Consider the following 17,219-nt stretch of genomic DNA (forward strand, 5'->3'; position numbering starts at 1 on the left):
CGTCTTCACGACATGGCGGCAGCAACAATACTACAGTGAGAATAAAAGTTACGCCTTCTTTCTTTGCGTGAACATTTGGGCAGTGTTATGCAAATCTTCCCAGATAGTGATGTAGATATGTGGGGGTGTGTTAGAACGAGCCGTTTTAGGTAGGTGTGGCTGACTCTTAACTTTTATAAAGAACATCTCTTTGGATTTGAGACTTTGCAACTTTACAGATCTTCTTTATGCACCAAGAGCTTGTAACACTCCAAAGAGAAAGGAAAAATTGAAATCGCATCATATGACCCCTTTAAGTACTAAATTTATTCAACTTAAAACTGAAATAAACAAAAGCACATAAGAAAATTACTAATCCATAAACTAAAATTTAAATGTAAATTGAAAATATATGTAAAATAATTCAAAATATTACTAAATACAATACTAGGAAATAAATAAATAATACTAAAATAACACTGCACCATCCTAATAGAGGAAACACGATCAGTATATAGAGTATTTTGTCATCTTCACAGGATCTCTCTGCAGGTTTCTGTCTCGTTTTGTCTCCTGTGTGAGACGGACAAGAATACATTTTAACAGTCTGCTGGTGATAAACATCAGAGGTGTGAAAACACAACTGTGGGAAAAAAACTCAAGTGGAAGAAAAAGTGAATTCACAACAGCAGCAGCATCTGAGTGAGACGTGTCCATTTATTCAGGAATATTCTCAATTAAAGTCAAAATAAACAGGAAAAAAAACCTCTGCAAACGTCTGCAAATCTGACCACCATGTGTGTTGCTAGGGCGTTGCTATGCAGTTGCTAGGGTGCTCTGTGTTGTTTCCACGGTCTCCAGTGTGTTGCTAAACAATTGCTAGGTGTTTTCTTATTCTGCTATGCATTGCCAGGGCATTACTATGCAGTTGCTAGGGTGTTCTGGGTGGTTTCTAGGGTGTTGCTATGCAGTTGCTAGGTATTTTCTTATGGTGCTGTATGTTTCCAGGGCGTTCTGGATGGTTCCCATGGTGTTGCTATGCAGGTGTTTTCTTATGGTGCTGTGCAGGGTGTTGCTTTGCAGTTGCTAGGGTGTTCTGGGTGGTTTCTAGGGCGTTGCTAGGTCGCCGTGATTTTGCCAAGTAAGACATGTTCCTGGATCAACATCTTTTGTTGATCCTGGATCAACATTACTGTCCAAAAATATAGACTAAACCCAATCCCTACCCCTAAACCTAACCTTACCCATAATTTATTCCTAAAATCAGAGGGAAATGATAGCTGATTAACAAGGGTGTAGAAGCACCTAATCCTGATTGTAAGCCTAAAACTGACATTTCCTGAAAAGTTATCTCTCAATTCTGATTGGTTGATTGGAATGATGTTCCAGGATCAACAAGGATGTTGATCCAGGAACATGTTGTACTTGGTGAAATCACACTCACCGGCGTTGCTATGGAGTTGCTAGGTGTTTTCTTATGGTGCTGTGTGTTGCAATGCAGTTGCTAGGATGTTTTATCAAAATATTGGTTTTCAAGTAAATACATCTTCATTAAAGATTTTTTAGATCAGGGATGGGCAATTTACGGCCTTGCTGGATCATATTAGACTCAGATGATCAATTTTAAAACGTTTGATAAGTAAGCCAAGGAAAGATTGCTTCAGTTTATGATGTTAATACTAACTTTATGGTCCAGCAGGTGAAAATGGTGCGTCTAATCGATGCACACACTGAATGTTAGATCGCATCACTAACACTAAATATGAGCAACAGTAACTGTGATTCTTGACTTAGCAAACATCTCTAATTACTGTCGCCTGGTAGCAAATCTCTGCTTATGATTTGTAAGCCAATAATGTCACTTATTTTGCACTAAATGCTGATAAAATCCACCATCAAAGACTCAAAACTAGGACAGAAACCACAGTGACGGCGGAGGCAAATAATCCTGCCGTTCACACAAACACACACCTGTGTGTGTAATAACTGACGGCCTGCCAAATCAAACCTCCTGGCGAACAACGGGGTTCGTTGTAGAACGGATCATGTGACTGCGGTGTTGGGTTCAAACTTTCATGTGGAGCTGCTTTAAACATGCACACATACACACGTTCACTCATCGAGACACATGCCACCTCGCAAATCAATGAGCTGTGTGTATGTGTGTGTAGCTGTAGATGTTTTGAGAACCTCCTGACCGGCATGAAAACTTGTGCACTCGACTGAAGGGACTCGGCTGCCATTTCATCAGTGTAAATGATTGCTCGGGTCAGCCAGCAAAGGACTTGGTTATTTTCAACTTAATTTAAATGCTAGTGTAACGGAGGCCAGCTATGAGAGCTGTGCAGGTAAACCTCACTCCCCTGATCTCAAGAGGAGCATTGGTTGCTGCAGTCGTTGCCTAATGGTTAAAGAGTCTGACTTGTAACCCAAAGGGCACAGGTTCGAGTCTCGGTACAGGCAGGGATTGTAGGCGGGGAGAGTGAATGACCAGCGCTCTCTTCCACCCTTACTACCAAGACTGAGGTGAGACTCTTGAAACCGAAACCCCAACTGCTCCCTGGGTGCCGTGGCACATGGCTGCCCACTGCTCCGGGTGTGTGTTCACGGTGTGTGTGTGTTCACTACTCACTGTTGTGTGTGTGCACTTGGATGATGTCACGGAGACGTCTATTTGACATCTGCAAGACGTATTTTTTAGACTGTTTGCTCATCTGCAATGCGTCTCCAATCAAATGTCAAATAGACATTTAGAAAATGTCTTTAAGATGTTTATGATTTAGAATGTATGTAAAACTGACATCTTAAAGACGTCTATCAGATGTTTGTACACGGAAGATGCTTTCCAGATGAAGTGATCTTTAACAGACATCTTGCAGACGTACATGTGCTATCTGGGATGAATGCTAATGCCCATAGCATGGGATTGTTGATTTACTGATGTACAATTCATCACAGATGTTTCATCAAAACATATTAACCACAGTTTACAATCATTAATCTGATATGATAAAACAAGGAAAAATGTTGTCATGTTATTTTGATGCATATTTCATGATTTAAATGGGAGCGTGCAAGCCATGCTGTTTATGTATGCACAATACTTCAGTCAGACCAGAAATGCAAGAATAGCAAACAAACAACATATCACATTAAAGAGCAATAAAATCTGGTTAGGTTATGCATCTCATAAAACATTAACCACGAGTAAATTAAATAATAATGTTAGCATTGCTTTCATGCACTTTACTTTCCGTTACAATCATCACGCATTCAATTTTTTGTTTTATTATTTTATTTCTTTTATGTATGTATTTTCTGTGAATGCACACATGTATTTCTCTTCTATAAAGCACTTTGTGAACAGTTTTAAAAGGTACTATATAAATAAAGCCTTACTTACTTACATTTGCATGTAAGTGTCTGGGACATGCATTGTACATGTATTGTCTGGGAATTGAACCCATGACCTAATGCCATGCTTTACTGTTTGAGCTATAGGAATTTTAAATGTTCGTTCATCCACTGTGTATTTAATCTCACAACAAAAAACACACCTCAGGTTGAAGTCAGAGAGACGGCAGCGATGTGTCTCCAGATGAGAACGACATGCTGCTGCTGTCATTGTAGAGCATAGCAGGGGTCAAACTGTCAGCCTGTCAACAGAGTTCACGTCGCCTAGCAACAGGGGCACACTCCCAGGACAGTTTCCGCGGTGACAGTTGCTAGACAGGAGCAGGAGCTTAGCAACAAAGACATCAGGTGCTCATAAGCTGACACCTACACCACATGCCGACACACACCGTGGGAGTGAGTGTGTGTGTGTGTGTGAGACACACAGCACTGGAGAGACAAATACAACCTCCTGCAGACGAAAAACAGCCGGACAGACAGACACAACCACAGACAGAACCATAGACCGACAGACAGACAGACAGACACAACCACAGACAGAACCATAGACCGACAGACAGACAGACAGATAGATAGACAGATAGATAGACAGATAGATAGATAGATAGATAGATAGATAGAACAAGCAGCATGAACATTTCCTTTTGTATTCTAAAGAAAACAGTCAAATTTAGAACAACATGAGTGCGAGTATATGATTTTTTGGGTGAACTACAAACATTTTTCTAAGTGTCTCTCTATCGAGATATTAGAGTGTTCAGATTAACCCATATAGCAAACGCTCTCTGCAGGATGAAGAAGGGACCCTCTTTGAGTTCCTCCCTGCTCTTCTGTGATCCGAGCGGCCGGCCTGTTGGTGTTGGCAGGCAGGGCAGGGAGGATTTGGAAGCGGATCAGGCTTGGCTGGAAATTAAGAGAGGTTTGGGTTTTCAACAAGGGGGGGGGTTGCTCAAAAGACAAGATGAAAGCGGGAAAAACAGAGCAGAAGAGAGAGAGGGATTGAACGAGAGAGAGAGAGAATTCCAGGCTCCAACAGCAATACGTTATGTGGCAGAAAAACAGAACCATTAAACAGTTCATTCAGGAAGTGAACAGGTCATGACATCATTTCCTCGCTGGCAGGGGCAGGATGTGGGCCGATGGTTGTACAGTTCCTCCAGAGAGAGAGAGAGAGAAATATAAACGACAAATCACTGTAAAACAGAACATATCTGAGTTGCATATTTGAACACGAAGTACTAAAGGGAATAGTTCACCCAGAAATGAAAATTTGTTGAAAATTTACTCACCCTCAGGTCATCCAAGATGTAGATGAGTTTGTTTCTTCATCAGATTTGGAGAAATGTAGCATTCCATCACTCGCTCAGCAATGGATCCTCTGCAGTGAATGGGTGCCGTCAGAATGAGAGTCCAAACAGCTGATAAAAACATCACAATAATCCACACCACTCCAGACCATCAATCAACGACTTGAGAAACCAAAAGCTGCATGTTTGCAAGAAACAAATCATTCTGACGGCATCCATTCACTGCAGAGGACTTATGCACTGGCCATCATGCAAACAATTCAGCTTGACGGTCACTCACTCACACACACTTTCTCTCTGCAGGTAGCTGATCTCCGTCCTCCTGCACAGCTGTCAGATCGCTATGCTTGAAACCATGTGGCAGCTGCAGCAAACGTCCAGCAGTGTGTGTGTGTGTGTGTGTGTGTGGAGCCAAATGCTTCTTTGTCATCTACAAACAATAGAAACAATCGGGCGACACACTCACCCTGGACATGACAATTAATCACACAAACAGAGTGAGGGTGGGGTGGGGGTCGGTGGTGCTATGGTGATGATGATGAGGATGATGATGATGGAGGGGGTGTAGGAGAAAACAAAAGGGCTGTTAATAAAGACATACAGACAGCACGTTAGAGCCAGGATCTGCTTCTGATAGTATTTATTAATGTTAATGGATATTTTTGAATGAGCTTTTATTTTTTATATTTTCAGTTTTAATTCTAATTTTAATTATAGTGATTTTTTTTATGTGATTTGGTCATTTTTATTAGTAATTTAATCAGTTTTTATTAGTAATTGCATGGATGTGATGTTCAAGAGGAGTCTGAATGATGTACTATTTCTTGTGGATTTTCAAAGTGTGCATTCATGCTTTTTTGAGGTAACATTACCCACAATCCTTTGCACAACCAGGTTGAATGAACTTAGATGCTAAAGCATCTTAAATTAGATTTTCCCGCAATGTTCTCAAAAGGCTCTGAGTGTTACGGAAAATAACTTTCTTGTAAACACATATTATTTTAATACTTTATATAGTAATTGGAAATGTTTACATAATGTGGACAGTAAAGGCAGATGAAGCAGAATTTAATATATATATAGAATATATATAGAATGTAATATACATCACCATAAAAAACTGACATTATTAGAATCCTAAGCTGCTAAGATTATTCTAAAATATTTTTTTAAACACTCTTTAGTATTAAGGAACCCAGACATTTTAATGTTCCCACAAAAAAAAGTTGGAATGATCAGAAAATATTTAGTACATAAATTTGTTAATTACGGTTAGGACCAACAGCAGGGCGCAACAAAACAACACGAAGAAGTGTTGTTTTATATATATATATATATATATATATATGACAAAAGCACATAAAATTACTAAAATTTAAAATGCAAACTGAAAATATGTAAATAAAATCTCATTCAAAATATTATTACATACTATAATAGCATATCAATTATACTAAAGTAACACTTTAAGTCGTTCGGTTGACAGTCCTTCACTCTGCACGAAAGAAAAAAAATGGACAGCAAACATCACTCTGAGCTATAATCATTTAAAAAAAAAAAAGGACAAACACTTCATGTTACACCCCTTCTCAGTTTATTTTCAGTTGCATAAAAAACAAAAGAATCGCTGACATCTTTGAATGAGCCCAGATCTATAGTTTGGTCAGCTGACAAGGTTGCCACATCTGATTTGCATGTCAATAAGATGCAAATGAAGATGATCTGCATTCAATAGTCTGGTGGGTCGCAACACTGAAGAAGTCAAAGGTCACATGATGCCTGCTGCTTGAATGGGGCGGAGCCTAAAACAAACCCTGACGATGCTGAGATCAAATCAAATGAAACTCTAAAATACAAAAAAAACAAAAAAAAACAACAACAACAACTGAAAACGTGTTTGAAAGACAAACACACACTCACAGAGCATCAGCTATTCAATATGTATGCACTGTATGTGCCTAAAAATCACTATGAGGGGAAATCTGACCACTAAATCAAAAGAAAAAATTGCAAAATCATACTTTGCATGAAGAAAACCTCAATTTTCTTCATGCAAAATATTAAAAAAAAAATTCGTGTTCGGTACTCGAACAGGACGGATGGATGAAGCACTGCCCACAGGCCAAAGAAAAGACGCCAGAGCTCGTCCAGTCTCTGGGGTTGACAATTCAATCAACACAATTCGTGAACACGGCCAGAGAATCTTGAAGTATAATCAAAACAAAAGCATAATCAAAAGAAGAAGAAAAAAGAATAGGGAATTTTAATTTTGCTGGGGTTTGAAGCCTATTTTTAGGACAATTAAGACTTTGTGCACATTGGCATCATTTCCATGAATATTAAGCACATACCTACAATTACCCCCAAAAATGGTTAATTAAAATAAATATAAATATATATAAAAAAATCATGCATAAAAAAAAAAGATTTAGAGGAGTACTTAACGATCATTAAAGTAATGCAAAAAAATTTAATAAATAAAAAATAGAAAAAAAAATACATCTAAGAATTTTATTTTTTGCTTAATAAAATGAAGCCTATTTCCAGGAATAATAAGAAATGCTGCACTGTGACAATTTTCATGAATATTAAGCACATTTATAACACCAATTCTCAAAAAAAAAAAAAAAAAACGGGGGTTATTAAATAGTAATGGGAGCTGAGACTCAGACGGACACAGCATCTTATCCCGCACGGCCGCCAGCAGCTCCGTCATCATTTCAGGAAGCTGCTCCTCCAATAACCGGCCGGTGCTCTGGAGCTGCAAGAACAACCACGGCAAAATCAGCAATCTTTCCAAATAGTCCCATCTCTTCCATTTCTTCTAACAGAAAGAGTGTGAAACTCTGACTCTGTGGCACCATCCAAACATTAATCTGTTTGTTTGTTGTTGCACCACAAATAAATAAATGTTCAAAGAAAGAAATACATAAAGACATTTTTTTTATTTAAAATATAAAACTATCACACTATTAAAAGTATAATCACAACACTAAATAACTGCACAATGCAAAAAAAATAAAAATCGTTGAAATATAAAATTAAAGGAATTTATTACATTTAATTTTATTAGATTAATAAAAAATAATAAAAATAAAATTCTCAAAATTAGATTTTAATTATTATCTTCACAAAATTATCATCATTACTCTAAAAAGTGTGAAAATGTGATGTTTGTGTCACCACAAAATAAACAAAGAAACAAAAACAAAGAAATAAAAATTAATTAATTAATTAATTAATTAATTAATGTACTACTTTAAAACTCTGTGAAATACATATATATATATATATATATATATATACACATACGAATTAATTGAAAGCTATCTCAGAGTTTTAAAAGTATAACTACAACACTGAATAATCTTTTATTATTTATTTTTATTAAATATATATTTGTATTTATTTTATTATTACTTTGTTAAATTTCATTCTATTAAAAAATAAAAATCTAATTATTATCATTATTTAAAAAAGTATGAAATTGTGAAACTGTTTCACACCACAATATTATCATTATTTTAAAAAGTATGAAATTGTGAAACTGTTTCACACCACAAATAAATAAATAAATACACACACAAGCATAATAATATCACTAAATGACTCTTAACTTTTTTTTCGTAATGTCTGATTTCTATCATTAATGGAAAAAATGATGTATTAATTAAACTGTAAATTTATGTATTGCGATATGCATCACTTGTGCAAAGTTATATCCAACTCTATATATATGTTATATCCGCATCTATGTGACATAACTAGGAGACTGGGGTTTAAATGGCATGAAAATAACGTCACAAAGAAAAACAGGCTTCTTTTTCTTTATGCAAAATAGATTTTAAGGTGACTTGGACACGCTTTACGTGAGATTCACACTGAGGTTTGAGCTGAAATGATGTCTGTGTCTGGATCGACAGCACGACACGGATGCAGTGCATCAACATTTACTCCAAAATATCCTGTTATTTTTCTTTAACGAGGGATGGTGAAAGACAGACAAAGAGAGGGCAGGAGTGGTTTCTGAGAAGAAATAAGATGTTCAAAGGGACACACTCAGGCTCAAGCAAGGGTCAGAGGTCAACTCCACAGGGGGCACAGAGAAACAGATGCTAGTCTGAGAGAGAGAGACAGACAGAGACAAAGAGAGAGAGAGAGAGACTGGACAGAAACCGTCGGATGTCCAGACAAACTGTCTGCTGATGATCCGGTTTGTGGGCAGATGGGACATCATTTACTGTCTGGATGGAGCCACACTCAAGTACACACTGAAGTATTTGTATATATTTGTATTTTACAAATATCATTTACATATTTATTTATTTATTTATTTGTGGTGCAACGACAAACTCACATTTTCAGGCTTTTTATAGTAATGATGATAATTTTGAGAATTAGATTTTTATACTTTTTAAAATTTAATTTAATAAAATGAAATAAAAATGTAATAAATTAATTTAATTTTATATTTTTAAGAATTTTTGTATTGTGCCAACATTTAGTGTTATGATTATACTAGTCTACATTTTAAATATATTTGATGCATAAAATATATACATAATACATACACAAATAATGGGAAAAAAACAATAGCAAAATAAAATACACATTTTTATAAATTTTATATTTAAATGCATCTTATATCTTTTAATCTTTTGAAAAAAATATTAATTTAGTTATTTTATTTATTTTATAATAACTAACTAACTAACTAAATAGGTATTTTATTCCATTTCAAAAGACAAATAAAGGAAAAATATAAATATAATAATATACATTTTATTTATATATTTAAATCTTTTATTTTTTCCATTATTATTCCTCTTTGAAATTGAAAATATGTATTTATTTATGTTTATTTTTATATTTATTTTATAAAAATGTAAAAAAAAAAATCAATTTCAAAAGATAAATCTTATTTTCATCTAGCCTTTGTAGTGAATAAATGCTTGTAAGCCTGGCCACTGAAAACACATCTTAAGACTTCTGCATTCTGTTCAGCTGAACACAAGAACACGTGCTGTCTGAACTCGTGCCTTCTTACAGCTGTAAACAACTGAGAAAAAAACTAAACAAAAGGGAAAGAAGTAAACATACAGACAAAACTGCCTGCATTTCTAAACGAGCACGACACACTCCAGATCTGCTGTTGTGTGGAAAGCATCTTCCTCTGATGAAGAAGTTAATCAGACACACGAGGGTTTGGGCCAGTCGCTGGTCTCAGTCTCTCGTTCATTATGAATGTGTTAAACTCACCTCCATAGAACAGCAGAGCACAGCGTCCTCCTTCACCTCCGGAGACTCCAGCAGCTAAAACACAGAAAACACACCTCACTTCAGCGACTGACCAATCACAGTCAAGTAGTTCTACATCTTTAGAACATTCACATTTGTGACCCTGGACCACAAAACCAGTCTAAAGTGTAAATTTTTCGAAATTGAGATTTATACATCATCTGAAAGCTAAATAAATAAGCTTTCCATTGATGTATGGTTTGTTAACAATATTTAGCTGAGATACAACTATTTGAAAATCTGGAATCTGAGGGTGCAAAAAAAATCAAAATATTGAGAAAATCACCTTTAAAGTTGTCCAAATGAAGTTCTTAACAATGCATATTACTAATCAAAAATTAAGTTTTGATATATTTATGGTAGGAAATTTACAAAATATCTTCATGGAACATGATCTTTACTTAATATTCTAATGATTTTTGGCATTAAAAAAAAAGGATAATTTTGACCCATACAATGTTTTTTTGGCTATTGCTACAAACATACCCAAGCGACTTAAGACTGGTTTTGTGCTCCAGGGTCACATTTATGAAGTTGGGAGATGATTTTATCCATTGTATCCAGAGTCTATATTTAAGTCAAGACATTACAGGTGAATAGAGTAAAAAGAGTAACTAATACATATCACTATTATTATCACTAGCTTATTACTACAGAAACCTTGGTACCCTTTCAAGGGAACTTCGAACTGCGTCCTCTAGGGGTCGCTATGGGGAACGCCTCGTCGTGACCCGTGTCTGAAGCATACATTGAAAAAATTACTCAAGTAAATGTACTTAGTTACTGTCCGCCTCTGCTTAAAGTTAAAGGTTTTTATTGAGGGGATTTCTCTTTTTATCACTCCATAAATTCACGTATGTGTAAAGACATGTTATGGAAGCAAAACAGTTGCATGAAAAAAAAAAAGAAAAGTTTTTTCCTGTAGGGTTTGAGCTACTAGTGTATGCATCATTAATCTGCATTATTGTCTCGTCTTGCATGTTTAACAGACTTCAGCTTTCAGGAGGTCACTGCTGGCAATCCAGACCACACATCACTACACCAATCATCTTTCACTTCCTCTTTCACTGTTCCTCAAAAACCACCAGCCGACAGACGCCAGCGAGAGCGATATCAGCCGCGTCCCAGTCTGAACCCCAGACGACTGCTGTGACAGACAGAAAAGCGCTGGCTCTGACCACAAACACAGAAGTGCAACTCACTCAACAGGACAAATACACTTTATCATTCTGCAGCTGAGCCTGACGCAAGACTTATTTCTGTGTGCGAAAGGCAATTTTAACAGTATCATCAGTACTTTGGTGCGAAGATGATCAACGCTCCTGAATAAATGCACCTGAATAAATGCACCTCCATACTTCAATAACCAAACAAATGCACACATTTATGCATTTAATAATGTTCCCAGCATTATGCATTTCACAATATTGCCACTATATTTGAATCCTGTGGTCTGGTTTCCCATACATTCGCTTGTCTTTTCCCATAACAGACACAATTATGTCATTTGACGTTATGTAAGAATGTTCTTTTCGTCTTGGCTAACGTGTTTGTGTAATGCAGAATTGCTGATATGACCCAGAGACACATGAACTCTGTTCAAATCATGATAACTCATTAATGACAGTTCTTCTTTGCCATTAGTATTTCTACAGCTTTCTCGTCGAGTGAACGAAAACACACACCAGATATGAATTATAACTAGAGATGATTCTGGATATTGACTAGATCTTCATAACCTAGAGCTAATCTTAATCAGCATTTGTGAAAGTCAATCTGAAAGCAAAAGCTCAGTTATCAAAGTGAAAGGAGAGACTATTAATGATACCAGAAATAAAATAAAAGTTTGGTTTAACTTGACAAATTTATGAAAGAAATATGCTACTATAGTAGAGAACCATACCAAGGTAAAAGTAACAATAAATGAAAGTAATAATGATGATAATGATTTAAATGAATTGAAATATTATTATTATTATTATTAAAAATATCCTGGTTTTACGATATTCCTTAAAGGGGTCCTATTATGGTCTTTTACAAAGTCTTAATTTAGTTTTGGGGGTGTACTAGAAAAGGCTCTCATACTAGGTTGTTCGAAAAACACATTATTTTTCACATATTCTACATTATTACAATACCTCTCTCCCCAGCCTGGCATGAACGGCTCAAATAGTTCCTGTATCAAATGAAGGCCCGCCTTCTGAAATACGAAATGTGCTGTGATTGGTTAGCTGGGCCAGTGTGTGTTGTGATTGGCAGCACTCGGTGCCTGGTCGGGAAATGTCATGCCCCTTACCATAGCCGCCTGCGAGCTTCAGTGTAAATATTGCGTCAAAATCAAATCAATTTGAGTGCGATTTAAACCTGGATGATTGTAACCACTCTAAGTTCGTCTGCTTTGGGAAAGCTAGCGTGTCTCTGACATAGTGATAGCACTCGTTGCTTTCTCTAGTGCAGCTCAACCAGGTCTCATCCAATTCGTCGATATTTGTGATATCACAAATCCCGGAAAATATGCGTTGTAGTCCAAACGAGTCATTCGTTGTAGTTTTTGAAAAGTGATTTCTGTTAAATAAAATATCTCCTTTTGAAGTGGACTTTGAGCTTTGCAACTTTGCAGATATTTTTTATGCTCAAACAGCAACATTACAGACTAACTAAAGTTGAAAAAGTGAAAAAGCATAATAGGACCCCTTTAAAAATATTTATAATAATAAATATTATTATTGTATTTATTGTAGTTGTTAATAATAATAATAATAATAATAATAACATTATTATTATATACTAATAAAATGATTAAAACCAGAGTTATTATTATTATTATTATAATATCTTGGTTATACGATATTCCTTACAAAACCATATTTATTTAATAAATATTTATTATTATTATTACTATTAGTAGTAGTAGTATTGTTGTATTTGTTGCAGTTGTTAATAATAATAATAATAATAATATGTATTAAAATATGTATTATCATTATTTTTGTTGCTATTGCTAATAATAAAAAATATATGTATTATTATTATTAATTTATTTTTTTAAGGAATATCATACAACCATTTATTTATTTTTTACATTTTATACAAGTTCTGTTAAATGAATCATTATATTTTAATTTGATTACACTTTAAAAGATTGATTCAATTGTTAAAATGTTATGAATTCATTCCATAAGACACCATTTTTGATGATAAATTTGATAAATCTGAAATTTTTTTTTTAAAGAAAACACAGAAAAATATAACTGATTTAATGGGGCCCTAAATGAAAAGGTACACTCTAAAAAATGCTGGGTTAAATACAACCCAGTGCTGGGTAAAATAGGGACAAACCCAGCAATTGGGTTGTTTTGACCCAGTGGTTGGGTTACTACCCAGAAGGTTGGGTTAAACATAAAATGTTATGAATTCATTCCATAAGACACCATTTTTGATGATAAATTTGATGATAAATCTGAATCCAGAATTTTTTTTTTTAAAGAAAACACAGAAAAATATAACTGATTTAATGGGGCCCTAAATGAAAAGGTACACTCTAAAAAATGCTGGGTTAAATACAACCCAGTGCTGGGTAAAATAGGGACAAACCCAGCAATTGGGTTGTTTTGACCCAGCGGTTGGGTTAAATGTTTAACCCAACCTTCTGGGTAGTAACCCAACCGCTGGGTCAAAACATCCCAATTGCTGGGTTTGTCCCTATTTTACCCAGCACTGGGTTGTATTTAACCCAGCATTTTTTAGAGTGTAGCTTATTCAATGAAGTTTACTTTAAACAAACAAAATATGATTACATTCATAAGATCTAACAAAAATGTAGAATGCATTTCCATCCCTATTAATGGTATGAAATGAATGTTGTGATAAATATTGATATCAAATTATATGGAAAAACATATTGTGATAATATTTTTGGCCATATCGCCCAGCCCAACCAATTAGTGGTGTTTTCTAAGTCAAAATTCCCCATTAGCCTACTATTCCTCAAATTTAACGTGACCGAGTTAAAAATTTAAACTCATGCTTTCAAAGTTGTACAGCTATCACGTGACTGTGATGTATGAACACGTTCATGGTGTTTTCTTGCCCCTGAAGGTGGGCTGTCTGTGGATCAGTGTGTGTGTGTGTGTATACACTTCTGAAGAGATCTACTGAGACGACTAGCAGAGCGGTGGGCGGGAAAATCGCTTGGGCAGTGACACAGGCAGCCCTTTGTGAGGCAGGGGGCCTGCAGGGGCTGATCAAAGCTGACACGAGCGGCTCTGGATACTGTCTCAGAAAACAGCTGACAGCTCCCGCACAAAACCAGGAATCTCACTGAAAGAGACTCGCTCTCAAAATATACTTCACTTCACCCACGGGGGACCACAACAGCGCTATCCATAACATTACAGCAGACATTTATACAGATCAGCTACTTTAAGAGCCACAATCTACACTTGTTTGCTTGATGTTTACCTACAATGTTACTCAAAGTTCTTACTTCAAAAAGTAAACGGTTACTGTTCCTTTAAGACTTTATATGTAATTGGCCTGCATTATGACTGGCTAATCTGCTTCTTTGTGTAGTGAATATTACAGTATTTCTACATATTACATCACTCTTTGGTTTCAAAAGGCAAAACAAAACGGCATTACTTTTGGTCTTGGTTCTCTCTAAAATGAAAGATAACATGCAAGTAGTGATTCTTCAGAATAACAAGGATGCATTAAATTAATCAAAAATTACAGTAAAGACACAGTAAATGCTATCATTTTGAACTTTTATCGTGGTTTTCAGAAAAATATAAGCAGCAAATCAGCATATTAGAATGATTTCTGAAGGATCATGTGACACTGAAGACTGGAGTAATGATGCTGAAAATACAGCTTTGATCACAGAAATAAAATTACATTTGAACATATATTCACATAGAAAACAGCTATTTTGAATTGTAATAATATTTCACAATATTACTGTTTTTACTGTATTTTTGATCAAATAAATGCAGCCTTGGTGAGAAGAAGAGACAAAACAAAAACGATCCCAAACATTTGAACAGTATGTTATATATTTCACAACAGAGACTTCCTTAGCTGTAAGAGTTCATTATATTCATGACATTTCCAGCATTACAAATCCCAGATATCTTCAGGTTTTCTCAACTGTTGGAACTCTGTTTTTAAACTTTTCTCTCTATAATAAAACTTCACTTATATATAATATCACTTCCAGAGAAACTGTCTGAATCTATGATACGATATAGCAGACGTGACTCCATGGCCCGCGGCGTTTGAAGGAGTGAACGTGTATATTGGTGTCTGGAAGGATCTAGTCCTGGTGGTCTGGGGTAATTTACTGACGGGGTCTCGTTGTTCAGGTCTCCAGAGTAACGGCTGCTTTAAGACTAGAGTTCTATAGTCCATAATGACGTCCCCGGAGAGCAGGAGCAGAGCTCGCGTTACAGAAACCACCTCAAACTAACCTCACACACAACACAAGTCCACATCACAATCAACATCAGACAGACTGGAATCATCGCCCTATAGACAGAAATTAACATGATCCTGCATGGTCAAACTCTCCACTACCACTAAGAGACATATTTAATGATTATATGCATGCCTAAAAATCAATCGTTTAATAAAAAACACCCAAATATTGAGTTTTGAGAGCATTAAAGAATAGTTCACCTAAAATAGACTGAAAATCACAACACAACACAACACAACACAACATAACATAACATAACATAACATATAACGTATAACACATAACACAACATAACTATAATAATATATATTACCATTTTATATTATAATAAATAAATATTATTATATTATATTATATTATATTATATTATATTGTTTTAAAGACAAAATTCCTCTTAAAAAATACAAATAAAAATTGAACAAATTTTTACAAGTTCATTGTTTAAAAGGTAATTCTACATTTTACCCAGACAAGATTTAAAAGTAGATCAAATTCAAAAGAATTTCAAAAAAATTTGTTTATTAGAGTAGGTTTTACAAGAAAAACTATTTCAGTTTTCTACTTAAAAATGCATGTTTAATTCAGTGCATCACTTGCGGTTTCTTTGCAATTGCTTGTGAAATGTATTCGCAATTTCTGTATAAAAATTGCTTCTACAATCTACTTCTTTTTTTTTTTTTAGTGAGGGTCCTCAACTGAGAAAAAAAGTGCATACAAAATCCTTTTACAGACTATGTTTTAAAATATGTCGTATAATTTAAGAGTCCTAAATGTACGCAACTGTATGTTAAAGTGACGAAACTGCACAAAATAATTTAATGCTGCTTTCTTTGACTCTGAAAAATAGTTTACTTTTAAAAAATGAGTCATCTGCAATGCTGACTCGCGTCACAGAGACAAGAATCATTATTGCTGCAGTGCAGTTAATGTGCAAAAGTCTATAAAATCACAAACACAAACCATAGACTTCAGCTTTCCTTTTGCATTTACATCTCAAAGTTTCTCTTCTAATCTTCGATTGATGATTACAGGACACAATCACAATCTCATAACATAAAAATGTAGGTTTTTATAAAATATAATAATATATATTACCATTTTATATTATAATAAATAATTATATTATATTATATTATATTATATTATATTATTTGGGATCGTTGTAAAGTCAAAAATCCTGTTAAAATAATTTTACAAAATTTTGAGCACATTTTTACAAGTTCATTGTTTAAAGAGGTCCTATTATGCTCTTTTACAAAGTCTTGATTTTGTTTTGGGGGTGTACTAGAACATGCTCTCATGCTTGGTGGTTCGAAAAACGCATTATTTTTCACATAATTTACATTATTACAATACCTTTCTCCCCAGGCTGGCACAAACGGCTCGATTAGTTCTGGGTTTTAATGAAGGCCCGCCTTTCGAAAAAAACGAAATGTGTTGTGATTGGTTAGCTGTCCCAGTGAGTTGTGATTGGCGAACAGAATCCGGCACCTCGTGTTGTGGAAGCTGTCCTCAGTAAAATGCGCAGCACACAATAGCAAATTGGGGTTATTGGGGTTAGGGACAGAGTTAAAAAATAAATTGCAACCACTGTTTCCCGACATCATCCGCTTTCGGAAGCCCAAACAAAGACGTTTAAGCATGGAGGTGAAAAAAAACAGCGTTTCAGGCGGTCGCACACCGGACGAGAAGCGCAGCGTCGCGTCACGCCACGTTTTTAAAATTCGAATACATTATTTTCTATG

The 17,219-nt window shown here is 35.2% G+C and overlaps 1 protein-coding gene across 1 annotated transcript in view; it reads right to left on the reverse strand.

Moving 5' to 3' along the window:
- The window catches only part of LOC107705954 (CBP80/20-dependent translation initiation factor-like), a 63,575-nt gene that overhangs the window by 6,343 nt on the left and 40,013 nt on the right, over positions 1-17,219 (reverse strand). The window contains exons 10-11 of the mRNA XM_016509489.1: positions 9,960-10,013; positions 7,335-7,461 (exon numbers count right to left, since the gene is read on the reverse strand). Of these exons, the coding sequence (XP_016364975.1) occupies positions 7,335-7,461; positions 9,960-10,013 (181 nt within the window). The remainder of the gene's footprint in view (positions 1-7,334; positions 7,462-9,959; positions 10,014-17,219) is intronic.

Source organism: Sinocyclocheilus rhinocerous, unplaced genomic scaffold, assembly GCF_001515625.1.
Source record: "Sinocyclocheilus rhinocerous isolate Xijiao unplaced genomic scaffold, SAMN03320098_v1.1 scaffold1045, whole genome shotgun sequence".
NCBI lineage: Eukaryota > Metazoa > Chordata > Actinopteri > Cypriniformes > Cyprinidae > Sinocyclocheilus > Sinocyclocheilus rhinocerous.